General features: G+C 42.4%; 1 protein-coding gene across 6 annotated transcripts in view; it reads left to right on the top strand.

The window, feature by feature from the left end:
- The window catches only part of LOC129843188 (plasma membrane calcium-transporting ATPase 1-like), a 176,993-nt gene that overhangs the window by 40,491 nt on the left and 112,092 nt on the right, over positions 1-24,410 (top strand). For all 6 annotated transcript variants that reach the window (XM_055911853.1, XM_055911855.1, XM_055911852.1 and 3 more), the window contains exon 2: positions 3,974-4,522. In XM_055911853.1, coding sequence (XP_055767828.1) covers positions 4,327-4,522 — 196 coding nt within the window. In that variant the 5' untranslated portion in view covers positions 3,974-4,326. The remainder of the gene's footprint in view (positions 1-3,973; positions 4,523-24,410) is intronic.

The following is a 24,410-nucleotide window of genomic DNA, read 5'->3' as shown; positions in this document are numbered from 1 at the left end:
TTTGCTAACAAGAAATTTGTGGAGTGGTTGAAAAACAAGTTCTAATGACTCCAACCTAAGGTTATGTAAACGTACGACTTCAACTGTAGATGGGGGTTAGGGAGCAGTACATGGCCATGACGGTTGTTTTATCTAACTGCTTCAGTGAAAGGCCTGAGGTTAAATCAGTGAGCTGTTCTTTGTTTTATATTTATATCAACTTCCAGGGAAGATGTCAGAGTATAAAGAAGAGCATATTAACCCAATCTAGGTTAAACCGCTCCAATCTAAGCTAATTATATTATGGTACTGTGTGTGTGTCAGGGTTTTTGTTAGGAAAATTTGACACCGGACAAGTGACTGGGAATATTTACAATTATCTGACATTTTGAGAAAATTACCCGGTCATCCATATGTATTGAGGTACGTAACCCATTAGGGCGTCCACCCAAGCAGCCAGCACCATCAACAAACGAGCGATGTTGGCCAAATGAGCCACATTTACGTGTCCTTAAAAGCAACCTTAATTACAAATTTCTAAAACACTATATTCCTTGTGTTTCGGTGCGTAACCTATGCAAAACTTTCTAGCCCATTGCTTTATTGGTTTTTACTTTCCTAAAACAAAACTTATTCCGCTGTTGGAGATTTGAGCACCAAACGCACCAGGGAATAGCATGCGTATGCCTATAGGCTTAGGCATTCACTGTACGATATTAATATTTAAAAAATCTATAAATGAAGAAAAAGGTTAGACCTAGAAAAGCCGGTGGAATGCTGCACTGACATACCCGTCAGATAGGCTACTGCCTCTGCTATGATATAGGCGTACACAAGGAGACTAATTAGTTACTTTTCTATCATAATTAAAGATAAGCATTATATTGTTAATTTCTAGGATTCACTCTGGTAGGCCTAAAACATTCTTCCTCACCTCAAGTTCAACTCTCAGAGTCAGTTGGTGCGCACTGCCACACAACACAAAGTTTCTTAACATTATTTGGGTAATTTCAAAAGTAAGACAAGCCATTGTTTATAGGCAAAATAAGAGCAGGATATTATATTTTGGCAAACACAATATTACAGTTGGAACTTAAATTTGGCCAAAGAAAATGGCCCAACAGAATTAAATGTAACACTTGTGAACTGGTTTAAAACCTTCACAAATGTTTTGAACAGGCTATATTGCAGCAATTACCAACAAAGTCTAGTGCCTACCGTATCCAACAAATGACAAAAATAGGCAAGTCTACTTAACCTATCGTAAACTAAATACGGAGCACATAATTAAAAAGGCAGATCAAATTGAGAAAACCGAATGAAACGAAACACTTTTTGCATATTAAACAACTGGTTTAGATGAATAAATAGGCCTAAAATAACAATGATATAGGCCTACAATAATAATAATGATAAAACAAATTATTATAAATACCCCCCCCCCCCACCCTTTCACTATAGGCATACTTTTCCCCCTCTAACTTTCCTTTTACTTTAATGAAAATGGCCTCCATCTTCGCAATCAACAGTAGCTTAGGCCAAGGCTCGTCTCTCGCTCTCCCTCCTCAGCATCAGGTGCATGTAAGTAAGGCAATCGGGGTGTATGAGAGGCAGCCCGACAACTTTTATTTATTTATACTTTTCATAATTGTTATCGGCCAAAAGTCGGCGGTTGCCGGCTAACGGAAACCCTGGTGTGGATGTGCGTGCGTGCGTGTGGATGTGCGTGCGTGCGTGTGGATGTGCGTGCGTGCGTGTGGATGTGCGTGCGTGCGTGTGGATGTGCGTGCGTGTGGATGTGCGTGCGTGTGGATGTGCGTGCGTGCGGATGTGCGTGTGTGCGGATGTGCGTGTGTGCGGATGTGCGTGTGTGCGGATGTGCGTGCTGTGTGGATGTGCGTGTGTGCGGATGTGCGTGTGTGCGTGTGTGCGGATGTGCGTGTGTGCGGATGTGCGTGTGTGCGGATGTGCGTGCTGTGTGGATGTGCGTGCGTGCTGTGTGGATGTGCGTGTGTGCATATGTGCGTGCGTGCTGTGCGGATGTGCGTGCTGTGCGGATGTGCGTGCTGTGCGGATGTGCGTGCTGTGCGGATGTGCGTGCTGTGCGGATGTGCGTGCTGTGCGGATGTGCGTGCTGTGCGGATGTGCGTGCTGTGCGGATGTGCGTGCTGTGCGGATGTGCGTGCTGTGCGGATGTGCGTGTGTGCGGATGTGCGTGTGTGCGGATGTGCGTGTGTGCGGATGTGCGTGTGTGCGGATGTGCGTGCTGTGTGGATGTGCGTGTGTGCGGATGTGCGTGCTGTGTGGATGTGCGTGTGTGCGGATGTGCGTGCTGTGTGGATGTGCGTGCGTGCTGTGTGGATGTGCGTGCGTGCTGTGTGGATGTGCGTGCGTGCTGTGTGGATGTGCGTGTGTGCGGATGTGCGTGCTGTGTGGATGTGCGTGTGTGTGGATGTGCGTGTGTGTGGATGTGCGTGTGTGTGGATGTGCGTGTGTGTGGATGTGCGTGTGTGTGGATGTGCGTGTGTGTGGATGTGCGTGTGTGTGGATGTGCGTGTGTGTGGATGTGCGTGTGTGTGGATGTGCGTGTGTGTGGATGTGCGTGCTGTGTGGATGTGCGTGCTGTGTGGATGTGCGTGCGTGTGGATGTGCGTGTGTGCGGATGTGCGTGCTGTGTGGATGTGCGTGTGTGCGGATGTGCGTGCTGTGTGGATGTGCGTGCGTGCTGTGTGGATGTGCGTGTGTGCGGATGTACGTGCTGTGTGGATGTGCGTGCTGTGTGGATGTGCGGATGTGCGTGCTGTGTGGATGTGCGTGCTGTGTGGATGTGCGTGCGTGTGGATGTGCGTGCGTGCGTGTGAGACAGAGAATGGAAATCCGGAGAGTCACACTCCAGCACATCAGTTCTTATCACATAAGCACACATCAAAGGCAGACCTCCATTTGGGGTGTTTAGCAAGTCATGGAGAGCCCAGAGGAGTGGGACATACACACACACACGCGCAAACAGTCACACACTCTGAAACACACACACCGGCCCAGAGGAGTGGTCCAGAGCGTTATCTCACATTAGCATAATGTCCTCTTCCTTCCAGTCAGTTCCAACACACAGTGCCGTATTAAAGACAGCTGTATTAGACTTTGTATTGTATGGGAGATATTAACAATCTATCATAGCTCCTCTCTACAGCTACACACCACTGATAACTACTCTATACCACTGGTGTCATAGAACCAGGTCACTATGGTGATTCCCATGGCGTCTTTATCCTCTGCCTCCATATAGGGGAATTAGGATTCTATGTGAAAAGCAGTCGTTTTGGGACAAGCAGTTGGATCTACTGCGAGACTGCTAATCTTATACAAACAAAGGGGGCTGTGTGTGTCAAGTGAGAGTCAGATTATCCTAAGTATGTTTCCTACTGTATCGCCTGTCCTTAGGAATTGTTCAAGCTCATTGCAAAGCATGACTGTCTTTCCCATTCAGAGAATCACATGCTCTCTGCTTTTGAGAATCTCTCCAGCTTTGGCATTTTCTTCTCTTATCTCAGTTCCTCCACTCTTGCAATTTTCTTGCAATTCTGTACATTTTGCAATGTCGAATGTGTATGCATGTAGTATTTGCGTGACAAAAAAAATGACAATGGGCTAAAAAAAACTTGATATAAAAACGTTAGCTGGACATTTTCTGACAAGTTATACATCGCTCTCTAAGGTATGCAACAACTAACATGACGAGGAACTGATGATGAGTACGTTCAAAACCGAACTGAGTTCCTTAAATTTTAAATGACTGCTCTTGCCCGCCCCACAGTTTGGGAACCACTGCCATACTGTTCCGCAATAATTTAAGTGTTTTCTTTTTCTCTGGTGATGTGGTGGTAATCTTGCCGTATTTGATAGAAATCCTCAATAGCAAGCTATTCCTGTGGTTTATATTCATTTGGACTTTTTCAATGTTTTAAAACCTTTTTCTTGTCTCTTTCTCCTGCAGTTTTGTGGAACAGAAGAAGTGGTCAACGGATCATGACTCCACTGTTTCCTTGGTAACTAATATGCACTTCCGGGTCCAGACGCTCGTCCACTGATGTTCATCTCCCACACCTGGCAGAGAGACCACCACTCAATACTACTACAATACCCACATTTCCTGTCTGCACAAAGTAAGGACTTAGGTGTTGAAGCCCTTAGGTGACTTGGACTTCCTTGTTGTACTATTTAACTATTTCCGCACTACTAGCCAGTTCTTAGTTTACAACTGTCACGCACAGTGATCTTCGAGAGACAGTAGAGGCAGTGAGAGACAGTCGGCGAGTAAAGAGAGAGAAACAATCAAACAACGACAAAATGGCCAACAACACGGCGGACCACCCTCCGGGGAACTCTGTCGCCGATGGCAACCAGGAGGGGGACTTTGGCATCACGGTGATGGACCTCCGAGAGCTGATGGAGCTGAGGAGTGGAGAGGCCGTCACCAAGATAGCCGACTCCTACGGAGACGTGCAGGGAGTCTGCCGCAGGCTCAAGACATCGCCCATTGAGGGTAAGGGACATTATACACACACACACACACACACACACACACACACACACACACACACACACATTACTGTATCACCCCATTAGCCCTACTGAATGTTATAATGATGATGTCATCATATATCTGACCCCTATTCATAGGTTTCACCTCTGTCACTCGGTCGCGTCATGCCATTGTTATGAACATTTACTCAAGTCGCCCTCTACTGGCGGCGCGGTAGTGGTGCCCTGAAGTGATGATAAGCGCCCAGTCATTCTGGACAGAGGCTAAATATTGTTTCGACTAAATTACACAATAATTCCTGGAAACACGATGACATTGAGAAAGTAGTCAAATGTATAGTTGGAAACAACTTTGCCAGCATTATCATGTCGTCAAATGTACTTTAGACAAATGGCAATGTTGTCATTAGCTAGCAAAGTTCGTCAACAATTGCTAGCAATGCCTCAAGTTAGCTAGCTAAAATCAGGTGACCTTCCCTGAATTTTAGCTAACGTTATACTGCATCTAAAGTACATCTGGCAACATCAAAATGATGACAAAAGCTTTTCCTACAAGTTATTTGCCTCCTTTTTGAATGGCATTGTATTTACAAGTCACTGTAATGCACTTTTGATTAAATCTTCACCGGCGCTAATTGACTTTGCGTTGTGCAGAATGTTCAGCTGGGCAACAGGACAAAACGAACATTCAAAACAATATTGTGAGGAAACATGTAACCCATGAATGGGGCGCGTGGCCAGAGTTAGGCCGCTGGTTGTGCTGAGTCCCAGGGCTAAAACTGCTCTGACATGACTGATTTAAAAAAAATCTGTGTGAGCAGCAGAGAGTGAAGGGTTAATTATGGAGGTTAAGTTATGCTGTGTATAGGATGTTTTTATCGTTGCTGTTTCCTACTCAAAGTTTTGAAAATACAGGCTGAAGTATATAATATATGTATAATATAGACCAGTATGGACTGTGCAAGTTCAATGACCTGCTAATGCTAACCATTTAACCCAATACCGTATCTATTTCACTGTACAGCCACTCCCCAGTCCCCAGCAAGTCTTTAGCTAGTGAAGTATTCCCTTAACTACTCCCTCCTGCACATGCTATCCATTAGCGCAGGTGTGGCTATGGGCCTACTGCTAATGAGTTCGACACTGTTTGCTAACCAGGCCTTCAAACCATCTGGCTTTAGAAACATGGAGATAATCGTCATCAACAACTTGCACTCTGATTATCATCAGAACATTTACGCACGTGCACGCACACACGCACACACACATGCACACACGCACATACACGATTGGAATCACTCAGGGTAGATTAATCACATGATATCTGACAGCTGATCAACTATGGATTGAGAGTAGAAAATGGCCACTGCTCTCACTCTACTTCCCTCCTCTCTCTCTCTCCCTTCTCTCTCTCCCTTCTCCCTCTTTTGCTCCACTTCCCACCCTCTCTCTCCCTCCCACCTCCTTTCTCTCCCTTTCTCTCTCTCTCGCTTGCAAGTGCCCCTCCTTGGTTCTGCGGTTCATTCCAGGATTGGAATTAGTTCCACACTGTAGCCCTAATGACTTCATAGATCATTGCTCTATTCCATTTAGTAATCAAGGGACAGCTGTAGCGCCGTTCTCTGCACAATAAATGACTATTTTTTTAATGAAGGAAACATAATTATGTTTTCAGTGGACGGACGCGTGGATGGGGGGGGGAGAAAAAGCCGCTCAAACACATAACGAAAAGCTGGTTATTTTCAGTGGAAAACAAGATGGGTTTTCTGCTGGTTGTTTTGTAAGCAAATGGGCCTCATAAGCCTGACATCTCATATCACTGTTGTCACAATGCTGCTATTTAGTGCGTGGATTCACTTTCTTTCTTTCACTAGACAAGAAGGGGCCGCTCGGCTCAAATGACTTGTCTAGGATTCGGTTTCCCTTGCCGATACAGTTCTACTTCAGTCCTTTGGCTGCGTGAGTAAGTGTTCCATCCACCGGGGGCTTCTCTGACAATGACGTCACTCTCATCTCGCCTCAGCCCAGTGCATGTTACAAATGTATATCTTTATCAGTCTGTACTGCTTCCATACACAGTACTGTAGCTAGCAGAACACTTCCTTATTTGATATGGCTGGCTAGTTATCTACCAAATACAATATGTTTATCCCAAATGCCACCCTATTCCCTATATACTGTAGTACACTACATTTGACCAGGGCCTATATGGCTCTGGTCAAAAGTATTGCACTATATAGGGGATAGGTTGCCATTTGGGAACATGTGAATGCTGATGCAGTAGCACTAAGTGCATCACCTGATCCAGGATAAATGTGGTTGCTCATTTCCTAGAGATGGATCCAGTCGTTTTATCTCTATGGTTCATTACTCTGTGGTGCATCAGTGGAGGCGGGAGAGGAGAGAAAGATGAGCATTAACCTCCACCTTAACAACACTTTACCACCTCCATTAACACTCACCTGAACTACTACACAGAGAGGAGAGGCACTTTTCCCTTTTCTCCACCCACTACACACACACACACACACACACACACACACACACACACACACACACACGTGCTCGTACACACACATACACATGCATGCCTGCGTACACAAACAAAAGTGCATACAAACGCACACACACACTCTTGGACACACTCAGCATTGCCATGAGTACAGTTTCATCAGATTTGCTCTTCTCTGCTATGGTGTGTTCAGTGTAGTGTTGTTTGCTCCAGAGACACTAGCGCTTTTTTAAAAACACAATGCAATGCTTCTGCTCCTGCTGATTTGCTGTCCAACCTAGGTTTGAGACTGGATCTGCTCAAGGTATCCGACCAGGGTATCGAGCATGGGGGACCAGGGTATCGAGCATGGGGGACCAGGGTATCGAGCATGGGGGACCAGGGTATCGAGCATGGGGGACCAGGGTATCGAGCATGGGGGACCAGGGTATCGAGCATGGGGGACCAGGGTATCGAGCATGGGGGACCAGGGTATCGAGCATGGGGGACCAGGGTATCGAGCATGGGGGACCAGGGTATCGAGCATGGGGGACCAGGGTATCGAGCATGGGGGACCAGGGTATCGAGCATGGGGACTCCATAACAACTTACATAGGCAAGGCTTACACAGAATTAGAACATGACACATCATTATTTTAGGCAAAGGGGAGAAACGTACGATAATCCAGCAAGGTAAAGAAACAACTGGGCGTCATTATTACTTAGGATATAAGCCTAGTTAGATGTGTGTAAACACACCCTAGTTCTCTTGTGGAGGCTGTTAGAATGGAGTGGCATGTAGGCATATATGACACAGGCAGAGCAGTGATTCATCGCTGTGCCTCCAGCTAACGGCCCAGCCTCATTGGCCCAGGATTTCCCCGTTCGGTGGGTGGGGTTGTAATGACACACCAGCTCAGTTATGCTGCTAGCGCCATGGCAGGAAAAGAGCAGGATCACAGCATTACACTAGACTGCCTTTAAGAGTGATGAGGACTAAAATGGAGTCACCCCTGTATTTTTGAGTGTACTGGTGAGATTCACTCAGAATATATTATGACGATTAGACAAGGCTTAGTTTGACGTTCTTGGTCTCGGATGTTATAAATAAATGAGTTTATTTCCAAAGCGCTATATCCACCAATTTTTCACATGTGTTTTTTCATCAGAAATTCTTGCCTATGATTACCTTCATGTTTGTCCAAAATATTACTGTACTTAGATGTTTCATTCATACATTCTAGATGTGAATTAAAAGTTGTTGTTTTTTTGCAAAAACCTATATATCCATTGTTAAGCTAGAGTGGAATGTTCGTATCCTGTATATTTCATTGTGATACACTGTGGTTATCTCACCTAGCTATCTTCAGATGATTGCACTTAGTTTAATTCACTCTGGATAAGAGCATCTGCTAAATTACTAATGTCAAATGTAAATGTTTTACATACAGATCTCATATTGAGGGGAAGCATGTTTTAGCCAACTTCCAGAGATGTGAAACATATACAGTGCGTTCGGAAAGTATTCAGACCTCTTGACTTTTTCCACATTTTGTTACGTTACAGCCTTATTCTAAAATTGGATTCAATCGTTTTTTCTCTCATCAATCTACACACAATACCCCATAATGACAAAGCAAAAACAGGTTTTTAGATATCTTTGTGTGTGTAAATGTCATATTTTTATATATAGTTGACATTTTTAATGAGCAATTTGCTAAGGCTGGGCATTTTATTTAATAATGAACTCCATCCTAACATCTCGAATGAGGCTGTGCATGAAACTGTCGCAAGCCGACCTACGGTATTTCTATTTCATTTGACCGAGATTGCGCTTTCAGAAGTTGTAAAGGCACTCGAATCTTTTGATATGAAGATAGCGGTCAGCCCGGACTAATTGAACTTTTAAGACAAAATGGTGCAGAGATCATTACTGACTCTCTCACACATACATTCAATCTTTCATTGGCAAGTAATATGAATCCAAAAGTCTGGAAAGCAGCCCACATCATCCCCTTACATAAGGGTGGAGATCTGTCACGGTTGGATAACTATCGTCCCATATCTAAACTGTCTGCGCTGGAAAAAGTTTTGTAAAACCTGGTGAACTCCGAGTTGAAGGAGTTCCTGCATAATAACTCAGTTTTATCTCAATTCCAGTCGGATTTTAGACCTAGCAGTATTACTTATTTCTCTGAGAGTGAGGCTGATATATAGCATTTGGCAACAAAAAAAAACATGATTATTTTGTCTCTGAAATGAAACCATCAAGTGATAGACATGTATTTGTTTAAAATCTGTCATTGAACAACCCCATTCCATGATTAGATAAGAAAAAAAACACACCAATCTCTTTCATAAGTTCTTTAAAGAATAAAAACTCATTTGGAGAGCGAGAGAGAGAGCGGGTAGATGCTGTTGTCAAAATGTGGTTTGGCATCCCCTTTCTTGTCATGCTAATAATGCTTCTTGAATTGAGAAGAGAAGTTAGGAGGGAGTGAGGGGGAGAGAGATGGGTGTTTTTTTTTCTTCTCGTTCCAGTGTAAATATATCTGGTCTCTAGGCTACTCTAAATGAATGTGAAATGGACAGACCACATGATGGACAATCAGTGCATTATCCCTCCACTGCAGACCGTCACTGAGGCAGACATGCAGCCATCTTGGTTTGGTTGGAAAAACAAAAATGCGTTCTTCTACTGACACCCGTAGGGTGGTTTTGTTCAACACTCTGGGCCCTACTTCAATTTGTCTTTCCGTGATTCCTCGGATCCTCTTGCCTCAACCGTATTGAGGAGACTGTCCAAAAGTCCAATGTGTTTTGTGACAGAAGCAAGGAAAGAGGATGCAAGGAATTGAGGGAAATATGAATTGACAAAGGTATTTTCATGCATGGCAGACTTGGCAAAGGCATTTCAGAGAATTCGATGAGGGAGTAAATGGATATGATTGAATTCAGGGAAAAAAAAGACAAATGTTCCAACGTCGTTAGTGAATTGAAGCATTGTTCCCTCTTTCAAGGTCATCGTCTGGGGAAATGCAGTGTAGCGTAGTACAAACCAGTGTGTGCCCTGTGATAGCTTTGATTTGATTGGTTGGACTGGGCTCTGACTACCAGCTCTATTGCCGGGTCAACCAGCAGATATGCATTGTAGTGGACAATGCTGATGTCATTATGTCATAGAGGAGACATGGACTTAACCTTGGTCCCAGAGGTTCTATTCGGCTCATTCTGCTGCATCCATTTTGGCTCTTAGAGCAAAAAGAGTTTGGAGATTCTGGACATCGTGACATACGTGCCCTTCTTTATTTAGCTCTGTTAGCTTTCAGAGAGTGAATTAATAATTTTTGGGGGGGGTCATTGTCATTTAAGAGGACATTCCCACAATTTACCACAATTACACATATGGGATATACTTAGTGTGTGTGTGTGTGTGTGTGGATATGGTCTGTAAGCATGTATGTTCAGGTTAAAGAGTTTGTCAGTCTGTTAGTGTGTGGATGCTTTTAGAAACGAGTGATGTGAGAAATTGTGCATCTCCACTCTTACTGGGAACTATGGGTGCGTGACAAGGATACTCACAGCAATTTCACTTGTTCTCACATACATGAGAACACATACAGTACACACACAACCTAGGGATGTCTGTTGAAGGAGCATGCTCATCTTTGATGGAGCACCAGCAATTAAAAGAAGACATGCAGGCCTCTTCCCTGCCAACCAACTAGTATACTGTACCTCTTTTCTCTCCCCCTCTCACCCTCATTTCCCTTTAGCTCCTCTCCCTCTTCCCCTATATCTTCTCATTCACCCTCTGACTCTCCATCATCCCTAAACCTCTCTCCCCATATCTACCTCTTTTCACCCTATATCTCCCCTCTCTCTCTTCATCCCCCATCTCCCACTCTCCTCCCTTACCTCCGCCTGTGGACTGTGTTTTTGTCCTTGCCATTCAACAGTTTGAGGTAGTGGTAAGCTTGACAAGTGTTGTTTGTTAGAAATATAAACGTTTTAACCCTTTGCCCCCAAAGGATATGTAAAGTTCAGTGAGTCGTGACTACACCCCTCAACGTATACCCTCGCCACAAGGTGCCAGCTTTTAATTGTTTCTCCACGCCGTCCCCCTTGACGTGAGCTTTTTAATTAGCCACACATTTGCATCAATCTCAACCGATAACAGCAGACCAGTTACTATGTTCTCTATTGAGACATTGTACACATTCAGTCTGAAGTAAAAGTACAGGTTACTATGCTCTCCACAGGGACATTACTTTTGTGTGTGTGTGTGTATATACAGGGATAGTCAAGTTTGAACACACCTATTCATTCCAGGGTTTCTCTTTATTTTACAATGTTCTACATTGTAGAATAATGGTGAAGACATCACAACTATGAAATAACACACATGGAATCATGTAGTAAGCAAAAAAGTGTTAAACAAGATTCTTCAAAGTAGCCACCCTTTGCCTGGATGACAGCTTCTCTCAACCAGCTTCATGAGGTAGTCACCTGGATTGCATTTCAATTAACAGGTGTGCCTTGTTAGAATTTCATTTGTGGAATTTCTTTCCTTCTGATTGCATTTGAGCCAATCAGTTTTGTTGTGACAAAGTAGTGGTGGTATACAGACGATAGCCCTAATTAGTAAAATGTCAAGTCCATATTATGGCATGAACAGCTGAAATAAGCAAAAAGAAACGACTGTCCATCGATTTTAAGACATGAAGGTCAGTCAATGCGGAACATTTCAAGAACTTTGAAAGTTTCTTCAAGTGTAGTTGCAAAAACCATCAAGAGCAATGATGAAACTGGCTCTCATGAGGACTGCCACAGGAAAGGAAGACCCAGAGTTACCTCTGCTGCAGAGGATAAGTTCATTAGAGTTACCAGCCTCAGAAATTTCAGCCCAAATAAATGTTTCACAGAGTTCAGGTAACAGACACATCTCAACATCAACTGTTCAGACGAGACTGCATGAATCTGGCCTACATAGTCAAATTGCTGCAGAGAAACCACTACTAAAGGACACCAATACGAAGAGAAGACTTGCTTAGGCCAAGAAAAACGAGCAATGGACATTAGACCGGTGGAAATCCAAATTTGAGATTTGTGGTTACAACCGCTGTGTCTGTGACGCAGAGTAGGTGAATGGATGATCTCTGCACGTGTGGTTCTCACCGTGGAGCATGGAGGAGGTGGTGTGATGGTGTGGGGGTGCTTTTCTGGTGACACTGTCTGATTGATTTATTTCAAATTCAAGGCACACCTAACCAGCATGACTACCACAGCATTCTGCAGCAATATGCCATTCCATCTGGTTTGCGCTTAGTGGGAGTATAATTTGTTTTTCAACAGGACAATGACCCAACACACGTCCAGGCTGCGTAAGGGCTAATTGACCAAGAAGGAGAGGGATGGAGTGCTGAATCAGATGACCTGACCTCCACAATCACCCGACCTCAACTCAATTGAGATGGTTTGGGATGAGTTGGACCGCAGAGTGAAGGAAAAGCAGCCAACAAGTGCTCAGCATATGTGGGAACTCCTTCAAGACTGTTGGAAAAGCATTCCAGGTTAAGCTGGTTGATAGAATGCCAAGAGTGTGCAAACCTGTCATCAATGCAAAGGGTGGCTACTTTGAAGAATCTAAAATATATGTTGTTTAACACTTTTGGTTACTACTTGATTTCATATGTGTTAATTCATAGGTTTGATGTCTTAACTATTATTCTACAATGTATAAAATAGTAAAATAAAGAAAAACACTTTAATGAGTAGGTTTGTCCAAACTTTTGACTGGTACTGTATGTAACAAACATACAAAAGTTGAGTTTTTGAGTTTATTTTTAATTTTTACAGGGACAGTGCACATTAATCAACGTTTCAGTGAAAGTTCCGGTTTTAGCCAGCCAACTAATTTTCAACCGCAGTCCCTGGGCAGGTTATTAAAAACAATTACAATATAGACAATCATTGAGCAGTGAGAACACGCAGAGCAACATAGGACAAGCAAAGACATAGCATACAGACAGAGCAACATAGGACAAGCAAAGACGTAGCATACAGACAGAGCAACATAGGACAAGCAAAGACGTAGCATACAGACAGAGCAACATAGGACAAGCAAAGACGTAGCATACAGACAGAGCAACATAGGACAAGCAAAGACGTAGCATACAGACAGAGCAACATAGGACAAGCAAAGACGTAGCATACAGACAGAGCAACATAGGACAAGCAAAGACGTAGCATACAGACAGAGCAACATAGGACAAGCAAAGACGTAGCATACAGACAGAGCAACATAGGACAAGCAAAGACGTAGCATACAGACAGAGCAACATAGGACAAGCAAAGACATAGCATACAGACAGAGCAACATAGGACAAGCAAAGACGTAGCATACAGACAGAGCAACATAGGACAAGCAAAGACGTAGCATACAGACAGAGCAACATAGGACAAGCAAAGACGTAGCATACAGACAGAGCAACATAGGACAAGCAAAGACGTAGCATACAGACAGAGCAACATAGGACAAGCAAAGACGTAGCATACAGACAGAGCAACATAGGACAAGCAAAGACGTAGCATACAGACAGAGCAACATAGGACAAGCAAAGACGTAGCATACAGACAGAGCAACATAGGACAAGCAAAGACATAGCATACAGACAGAGCAACATAGGACAAGCAAAGACATAGCATACAGACAGAGCAACATAGGACAAGCAAAGACATAGCATACAGACAGAGCAACATAGGACAAGCAAAGACATAGCATACAGACAGAGCAACATAGGACAAGCAAAGACATAGCATACAGACAGAGCAACATAGGACAAGCAAAGACATAGCATACAGACAGAGCAACATAGGACAAGCAAAGACATAGCATACAGACATAGCAACATAGGACAAGCAAAGACATAGCATACAGACAGAGCAACATAGGACAAGCAAAGACATAGCATACAGACAGAGCAACATAGGACAAAAAGCAGCAAGACAAAATTCATAAAAGCAACAGTGTTTCCACACCTCAGAAGCTACAGACAACATGGAAAGCGGCAATACACAGCTAGGGATTATGGATCTGCTGCCATATGTTTGGCTTTTCTGTTTAACAAAAATACTGAGTGGAGGGGGAGCCAGGCCTTTTAGGATCTTGAATACAAGACATGCGTCGGTGTATTGCACAAGATTTTCCCAACTCAGGCACTCATGCTTTCTGAGAATGTAACAGTGATGATGGCTATTGGGCTTCCTATCAAGCACTTTGAGAGCCTGTTTGTAGACAGACTGAATAGGTTTTAAGGTTGTACAGCAAGCTTGGGCCCAACTAGTCAAGCAGTATGTTAAGTGGGGGAGTATCATAGATTTGAAGTACAGTTTTGCTACCTCTGTCAAACAATTTCGTATAAATCGGAAATTAGCGAGGTTGAATTTGGTTATTTGAATTACCTTTTTCACATGCTTTTTAAAAGAGAGGTTGGAATCAAGTATGATGCCAAGGTACTTAAAATCAGATACCACCTGGAGCTTCTCCCCTGACACAAGTATGTGGATACCTCTTCAAATTGGTGAATTCGGGTATTTCAGCCACACTCGTTGCTGACAGGTGTATTAAAATAGAGCACACAGCCATGTATTCTCCATAGACAGCCATTGGCAGTAGAATGGCCTTACTAAAGAGCTCGTCATAGGATGCCACCTTCTCTACAAGTCAGTTCGTCAAAGCGGTAGGCCACTAAATCTCACAGAAAAGGACCACAGAGTGCTGAAGCGCATAGCCCGTAAAAATCATCTGTCCTCGGTTGCAACACTCACTACTGAGTTCCAAACTGTATCTGGAAGCATCGTCAGCACAATAACAGTTTGTTGGTAGCTTCATGAAATGGGTTTCCATGGCCAAGCAGCCGCACACAAGCCTAAGATCACTATGCACAATGCTAAGCGTTGGCTGGAGTTCTGCAAAGTTTGCCGCCATTGGACTCTGGAGCAGTGGAAACGCATTTTCTGTTGTGATTAATCACGCTTCACCATCTGGCAGTCCAAAGGACAAATCTAGGTTTGGCGGATGCCAGGAGAACGCTGCCTTCCCCATTGCAAAGTGCCAACTGTAAAGTTTGATGTAGGATGAATAATGGTATTGTGCTGTTGTTCATGGTTCAGGCTAGGCCCCTTAGTTCCAGTGAAGAGAGATATCCTCTCTAGGACAGGGGTGGCGCTAGCGGCACACCTCCCACACTCCATTGAAAAGGCAGAGCGGCAAATTCAAAAAATACATTTTTTTTAAATATTTAACTTTCACACATTAACAAGTCCAATACAGCATATGAAAGGCAGACATCTTGTGAATCTAGCCAACATGTCCGATTTTTAAAATGTTTTACAGGGAAGACAAAATATGTAAATCTATTAGCTAACCACCTTAGCAAAAGACATTACTTTTCTTACTCCATCAGTTTTTTACTCCATCAGCAGCTATCACAAATTCGACCAAATGAAGATATATATAGCCACTAACCAAGAAACAACTTCCTAAGATGACAGTCTGATAACATATTTATTGTATAGCATATGTTTTTTTTGAAAAATGTGCATATTTATGGTATAAATCATAAATTACATTTCAGCTACACTCAAAAATGGCACCGAAAGCAGCCATAACATTTACAGACACCAACATCAAATACCTAATTACTCCTCATAAAACATTTCTGAGAAATACATACTGTGCAGCAATTGAAAAACAGGATTCTTGTGATTCCAGACAATATTTCTGATTTATGAAATGTTTTACATCGAAAACTAAATGTAGCACTAAATTAGCATAGCCACGCCAGACAGACACACTTGGGCGCGCGCGACCAGTTGACATGCACGACAGATATATGAAATAACATTATAAATTTGGTCTTACTTTGGCTGATCTTTCATCAGAATGTTGATCAAGTTGTCCTTAGTCCAGAATAGTCGTTCAATCCATTCAGAATGGCAACTTTCCATCTTCCTTTAGCAGGGGTACTAGTCGAGTGGCATGGATCTCTCCAAAGTAAACAAAGGAAACATTACGGAACACGGCAAAACTCCCGAAAAAATTCAAATAATCTGATTAAACTATATTGAAAAAACATACATTACGATGACATGGTCTCATTTATCAAATCAAATCCGAGCTGGAGATAGTTCACATCAGAAACGGCAGCAAAACAAAACATGATATCTCTCCCAAGTCGCGCGCTTCTGACTTCCTGAAATTGACGGTCACGCCAAAGAAATAGGTCTTATTTCACGTCAGAACAAGATAAACGCAAGATTTCTCTTCTGACGTCCTCTTGACACCCAGAGGAAGGCGTACGAGGTGTGTTTCGGGTCATAGGTGGCATGACCATGTATAGGCAGAGCGTTGAAGCGAGCATAAACATCTTGCATTTTACTTCCTGGTCGGGGAAAGTGCTGCCAAAGGACTTGTGTTCCACTCAGAGAAAAAATTAAAACGGTTTTAGAAACTATAGACTCTTTTCTATCCAACAGTATTAACAATATGCATATTGTAAGAGCAAAAATATATTAAGAGGCCGTTTGAAAATTTGCACATATTTTCCAGTTTTTCCAAAGCGCCCCCTATAGCCCCAAAAGGATATTATCAGTACAGCGTACAATGACATTATAGACGATTCTGTTCTTCCTCAACTGTTGTCTCAAAGTTTCCTATTTCAGCATGACGGTGCCACTGTGCATAAAGCAAGGTCTATACAGAAATGGTTTGTCAATATCGGTGATGGAGAACTTGACTGGCCTGCACAGAGCCCTGACTTCAACCCCCATCGAACACCTTGGCCTCCCGGGTGGAGCAGTGGTCTAGGGCACTGCATCGCAGTGCTAACTGCGCCACCAGAGTCTCTGGGTTCGCGCCCAGGCTCTGTCGCAGCCGGCCGCGACCGGGAGGTCCGTGGGGCGACGCACAATTGGCATAGCGTCGTCCGGGGTAGGGAGGGTTTGGCCGGTAGGGATATCCTTGTCTCATCGCGCTCCAGCCACTCCTGTGGCGGGCCGGGCGCAGTGCGCGCCAGCCAAGGGGGGCCAGGTACACGGTGTTTCCTCCGACACATTGGTGTGGCTGGCTTCCGGGTTGGAGGCGCGCTGTGTTAAGAAGCAGTACGGCTGGTTGGGTTGTGCTTCGGAGGACGCATGGCTTTCGACCTTCGTCTCTCCCGAGCCCGTACGGGAGTTGTAGCGATGAGACAAGGTAGTAATTACTAGCGATTGGATACCATGAAAATTGGGGAGAAAATGGGATAAAAATTATAAAAAAAAAAAAAAAAGAACACCTTTTTGGATTATTTGGAACGGTGACTGCTAGCCAGGCCTAATCACCCAACAACATTGCCCGACCTCAATAATGCTCTTGTGGCTGAATGAAAGCAAGTCCCCACAGCAATGTTTCAACATCTAGTGGAAAGCCTTCCCAGAAGAGTGGAGGCTGTAATTTATTTAACCTTTATTTAATGCCCCTGATTTTTGTCTCGATTCAGTCTAATGTAGCAACATTTGAAATAGTGTTTTTTTACATTGGATAAAAGTAGACTATTTTCTAGCTCAGAGTCTCTATCATGCACTGCAGTTGAGGAACAATGGGAAGGTCATTCTGCTTTGAAAGTTGATAAACTTGTATTCCCATTTTTGAGAAAATGGCCCTTGAATGTTTTGGTACACCTACTCGAACTCTTCTTTGTCTACACCGTTCAGCGTCGTTCACATCCTCTTAAGCCCCACCCATCTCTTTAAGGATTCACATGTGGTAAACACACGCTATATCAAATAAAATATACATTTATTTGTCACATGCACAATGTAGAGAAGGTGTAAATGGTACGTTGAAGTGGTTACTTGCATATATTATAAATATTTGATCCTTATTAGATGACGCTTAACTGACACACTTGTCTAAATGAATGGGTCATGTGAAAGAAATGCTATAACCACCCCCCAGCCACATCTAGCTAGGTGGATGGGTCACTATTGTCTAGACACCTGTTCATGAAAAACAATAGATGGCCATAATCTACCCTAGACACACCTGACTAATTTCATGGGTCATGAAATAATCCGGCCAAAGTGGAGTCATTTGTTTAGACATGTAGCTTATTAGCTAGTGCAACAATAAACCGGCATAGCCAACTCATACTACCACCAATACAAACATTGTCATAGCTGTAGTACGAATCTGCAGGTAGCTAAATCTAACAGACTAGCTACAATGTTAGCTCCCTAACATTATTTGCATATAGACTAGTTTTCTAATTCAAATAATATTACCACACAGATCATAAACGTAACATTTGCTAACTAACAGGACGCTTTAACTTGCAATAAAAATGACTTTCTGGCTAAATTTGAAACATATTTCTGAAAATGGAGCTATACTCTTACCCGTATATATTGATGAACGCTTCACGGCAGACTGGAACCATTTAACTCTGCTTTGTTTATAGCTACATCTTGTTTGTGTCAAGTCACTCTGGTTCACACTGACCGTGGTGTGTGCAGAAAGTAACCTATCTCTTTTTCTAACTGATCTGTCGATAGCGCCTGCTAATTTCAGGGCATCAATGTTGAGAAAAGTAGCAAAACTTTTGTAGAGGCTAACGTTTTATTTTTCAAAAACGGCGCGATAGAAAGGACTGTCAACACATACTGACCAGCTCACGTTATGGAGCATGCTACATGCCAGACCAATCCAAACTCATCTCGCGGCATGTCCAGCCCATCCATTATCTCAGCCAATCATAGTGTAGTGTGAAGGTTCTTGGATTTTTCCGTGGCTAAACCAACTAGGCTCGTAATTCATTTTATTTGTGTTTATGGATGGAGAATATCAGTTATATTATTAAGGCACATGAAGGATTACATGTTCCAAAAAACGCATTTTGATAAAACATTTGTTTACATTTACATCCTGTGAAGTAGTGACATGGGACATATGCCTAGTTTCCTGAAACGAGTCATACATGCATGCATGCATGCATGCATGCATGCATACATACATACATACATACATACATACATACATACATACTTCGGTGATGTCATTTACATTTACAAAATAGCCTCCAAAACCCTACTCAATAAATTGGATGCAGTCTATCACAGTGCCATCCGTTTTGTCACCAAAGCCCCATATACTACCCACCACTGCGACCTGTACACTCTCGTTGGCTGGCCCTCGCTTCATACTCGTCGCCAAACCCATTGGTTCCAGGTCATCTACAAGACCCTGCTAGGTAAAGTCCCCCCTTATCTCAGCTCGCTGGTCACCATAGCAGCACCTACCCGTAGCACGCGCTCCAGCAGGTATATCTCTCTAGTCACCCCCAAAACCAATTCTTCCTTTGGACGCCTCTCCTTCCAGTTCTCTGCTGCCAATGACTGGAACGAACTACAAAAATCTCTGAAACTGGAAACACCTATCTCCCTCACTAGCTTTAAGCACCAGCTGTCAGAGCAGCTCATAGATTACTGCACCTGTACATAACCCATCTACAATTTAGCCCAAACAACTACCTCTTTACCTACTGTATTTATTTATTAATTTATTTTGCTCCTTTGCACCCCATTATTTCTGTCTCTACTTTGCACTTTCTTCCAATGCAAACCAACCATTCCAGTGTTTTTTTTAGTTTTTATTTTACTTGCTGTGTTGTACTCACTTCGCCTCCATGGCCTTTTTATATTTTTATTTATTTATACATATATCTGTTTGCCTTCACCCCCCTTATCTCACCTCACTTGCTCACATTGTATATACTGTAGACTTATTTTTTTCACTGTATTATTGACTATATGTTTGTTTTTACTCCATGTGTAACTATGTGTTGTTGTATGTGTCGAACTGCTTTGCTTTATCTTGGCCAGGTCGCAATTGTAAATGAGAACGTGTTCTCAATTTGCCTACCTGGTTAAATAAAGGTTAAATAAAATAAATAAAATAAATAAATAAATAAAAATACATACATACATACATACATACATTATTCAGACTGCTTGACTCATTACACTTTTTGTTACGTTACTGCCTTGTTCTAAAATGGATGAAATTGATGAGAAAAAAAAACAATCTACACACAATACCCCATAATGACAAAGGTTTTCAGACATGTTTGCAAATGTACAACATTTACATAAGTATTCAGACCCTTTACTCAGTACTTTGTTGAAGAACCTTTTGGCAGCGATTACAAGCTTGGCACACCTGTGTTTGGGGATTTTCTCCCATTCTTCTCTGCAGATCCTGTCAAGCTCTGTCAGGTTATATAGAGAGCGTCGCTGCACAGCTATTTTCAGGTCTCTCCAGAGATGTTTGCTGGGGTTCAAGTTCGGGCTCTGGCTGGACCACTCAAGCCACTCCGGCATTGTCTTGGCTGTGTGCTTAGGGTCGTTGTGCAGTTGGAATGTCTTTCACTTGATCCTAGCTAGTCTCCCAGTCCCTGCAGCTGAAACTCATCCCCACAGCATGATGCTGCCACCACCATGCTTCACCATAGGGATGGTGCCAGGTTTCCTCCATATGTGACGCTTGGCATTCAAGCCAAAGAGTTCAATCTAGGTTTCATCAGACCAGAGAATCTTGTTTCTCATGGTCAGAGTCCTTTAGGTGCCTTTTTACAAACTGCAAGTGGGCTGTCATGTGGCTTCCGTCTGGCCACTATCATAAAGGCCTGATTGATGGAGTGCTGCAGAGATGGTTGTCCTTCTCAAAACCTTTTTCCATTTAAGAATGATGGAGGCCACTGTGTTCTTGGGGACCTTCAATGCTGCAGTAATTGTTGGTACCCTTCCCAAGATCTGTGCCTCAACACAATTATGTCTTGGACTGCTACGGACAATTCCTTTGACCTCATGGCTTTTTGGCTTTTTTTGCTCTGACATGCACTGTCAACTGTATAGACCTTATAATGACAGGTGTGTGTGTGTGTGCCTTCCCAATAACTTGAATTTACCACAAGTGGACTCCAAGTTGTAGAAACATTTCAAGGATGATCAATGGAAACAGGATGCACCTGAGCTCAATTTCGAGTCTCATAGTAAAGGGTCTGAATACTTATGTAAATAAGGTATTTCTGTTTTTTCTTTTTTTATACATTTGCTAAAACATTCTAAAGCGTTTTTCACTTTGTCATTATGGTGTATTGTGTGTAGATTGATGAAGATTTTTACATTTATTATTCTCTTTAGAATAAGGCTGTAATATAACAAAATGTGGAAAAACGGAAGGGGTCTGAATAATTTCTGAATGTACGGTATATGCCATTTAGCAAATGCTTTTATCTAAAGTGACATACATTCATGCGTGCATACGTTTTCACATAGGTGTCCACCGCGGGAATCAAACTCTTGATTCTGAAGTTTCGATGCTCTAACAACTGAGCCCCATAGGACTATATGCATTGCATACATATATAGTCAATCAAAAATTATTCCGCTACCCAAGAGTGGGAATGCGGCCTTTACTGGATCTAACAGCAGACCTATCAGCTTTCTGCCAGGTCTTAGCAAACTGTTGCAAATAATTGTGTTTGACCAAATACATTGCTATTTCTTTGTAAACAAATTAACAACAGACTTTCAGTATGATTTTAGAGAAGGGCACCCAACATGTACTGGACTGATACAAATGACTGATGATTGGTTGAAAGAAATTGATAATTAGAAGATTGTGGGAGCAATACTGTTAGATTTCAGTCAGCCTTTGATATTCTTGACCAAAACCTGTTGTTGAGAATTTATGTGTTATGGCTTTTGAACTCATGCCATATTTTGGATTCAGAGCTATCTATCTAATATATCTGAGAGGTTTCTTTAATGGAAGCTTCTCTGATGTCAAAGGTAAAGTGTGGTGTACAACAGGGCAGCTCTCTAGGCCCTCTTTTCTATTTTTATCAATGACCTGCCACTGGCATTAAACAAAGCATGTGTGTCCATGTATGCTGATGATTCAACCATATATCCATCAGCAATGGCAGCTAATCAAGTCACTGAAACACAAAGAGTTGCAGTCTGTTTTGGAATGGATGGCCAGAGCATTGTTACAAATCATTCCCTAAGTTCTAGACCTCAGCTGAATCTGGAAATGAATGGTGTAGCTGTTGAACAAGTTGATGAGACAATTACTTGGTCTTACCTTAGATTGTAAACTGTCATGGTCAAAACGTATAGATTCAATAGTTGTGAAGATGGGGAGAGGTCTGTCCATAATAAAGTGATGCTCTGATCTTTTTGACACCACACTCCAAGTCCTGCAGGCTCTAGTTTTATTGTATCTTTATTATTGTCCAGTCATTTGATCAAGTACTGCAAAGAAAGACCTAGTTAACCTCTAACGCCTCACAAACCCGGATCCGGGAGCACCCCCATCAAAAATGCTGACTAGCATAGCCTAGCCTAAAGCCACAGGGATATCATATAATAAAATGTTTATGAAATCACAAGTCCAAGACACCAAATGAAAGATACACATCTTGTGAATCCAGCCATCATTTCTGATTTTTAAAATGTTTTACAGGGAAGACACAATATGTAAATCTATTAGCTAACCACGTTAGCAAAAGACACCACTTTTTTACCCCACCATTTTTTTACTCCATCTGTAGCTATCACAAATTCGACCAAATAAAGATATAAATAGCCACCAACCAAGAAACAACTTCCTCAGATGACAGTCTGATAACATATTTATTGTATAGCATATTTTTTGTTAGAAAAATTTGCATATTTCAGGTATAAATCATAGTTTACCATTGCAGCCACTATCACAACTCTCACCAAAGTGACTAGAATAACTACATAGACCATTGTGTATTAGCTAATTACTCATCATAAAACATTCCTTAAAAATACACAGCGTACAGCAGATGAAAGACAAAGATCTTGTGAATCCAGCCAATATTTCAGATTTTCTAAGTGTTTTACAGCGAAAACACAATATAGCGTTATATTAGCTTACCACAATAGCAAACATCACAACAGCATTGATTCAAGGCAAAAGTAGCAATAACGTATAAACCACCAAAATATATAAATTTTTTCACTAACCTTCTCAGAATTCTTCAGATTACAGTCCTATAACATCATATTACACAATGCATATAGAGTTTTTTCGAAAATGTGCATATTTAGCGGCACAAATCGTGCTTATACAATGTGATTAGTGTCCAAAACCTCAAGCAATCTGTCCGGCGCCATCTTGGAGAGGCACCTATTCTAATCGAAAACTATTCATAAACTTGACTAAAAAAATACAGGTTGGACAGCAATTGAAAGACAAATTAGTTGTTAATGGAATCGCTGGGTAACATTTTTTAAATTAACGTTACTTCAAGCATACAGCGTGCGCTAAAGCGAGACCGCACCATAATTCATGGCGGAATTATTATTTGACATTTGTCAACATAAGTACGAATTAACAGCATAAAGACTGCTTACTATTTGCTGAGCTTCCATCAGAATCTTGGGCAAGGTGTCCTTTCTCCAGAACAATCGTCTTTTGGTTGAAAGATGTCCTCTTTTCCTGTCGAAATAGCCGCTAACGTTAGCCACCCACTGGAGAGGTGTCGAACTCGTGAAAGAGCATGACAAAGAAATCCAAGAAAATCGCAATAAACTGATATAAACTGCTATATATCGGTTTAAATTAACTACCTTATGATGTCTTTAACAACTATAACGAATAAAAACATGACCGGAGATACAGAACTGCTAAAACTAAAGCTTTGCAGGAGGCCATAGTGATGTTCCTGATGCGCCAGGCGCACCGTTGAAAAGGACGGTACTTCCGTTCCACGGTCTTATATAGGGCCCCAGATTGCGCAATCGACTCCATTCAAATTCTCACCGCTTACTGACATCTAGAGGAAGGCGTATGCAGTGCATGTAGCCCGATGGCTTACACGGGGACTTATAAACTGACCTCAGAACAGGGACCTCGATTTCTGAAATCTCACTCCCTGACAGGAAATGTGCTGCAGAATGAGTTCTGTTTCACTCAGAGAAATAATTCAAACGGTTTTAGAAACTAGAGTGTTTTCTATCCAATAGTAATAATAATATGCATATTGTACGAGCAAGAATTGAGTACGAGGCAGTTTAATTTGGGAACTCATTTTTACAAAGTCGAAATGGCACCCCCCTAGTGTCAAGAATTAAGCTGCAGCTGGCCCAGAACAGAGCAACACGTCTTGCTCTTAATTGCAATCAGAGGGCTAATTAATATTAATACTATGCATGCCAGTCTCAATTTGCTAAGAGTTGAGGAAAGACTGACTGCGTCTCTTGTTTTTAGAAGAAAAACATGCCACCAGGGGTCTTTTCAAAGTCCCCAGGTCCAGATCAAATT

This window comes from Salvelinus fontinalis, chromosome 3 (genome assembly GCF_029448725.1).
Source record: "Salvelinus fontinalis isolate EN_2023a chromosome 3, ASM2944872v1, whole genome shotgun sequence".
NCBI classification, from domain to species: domain Eukaryota; kingdom Metazoa; phylum Chordata; class Actinopteri; order Salmoniformes; family Salmonidae; genus Salvelinus; species Salvelinus fontinalis.
The sequence above is the reverse complement of the archived record's forward strand: the minus strand, read 5'-3'. Positions and strand labels throughout refer to the sequence as shown.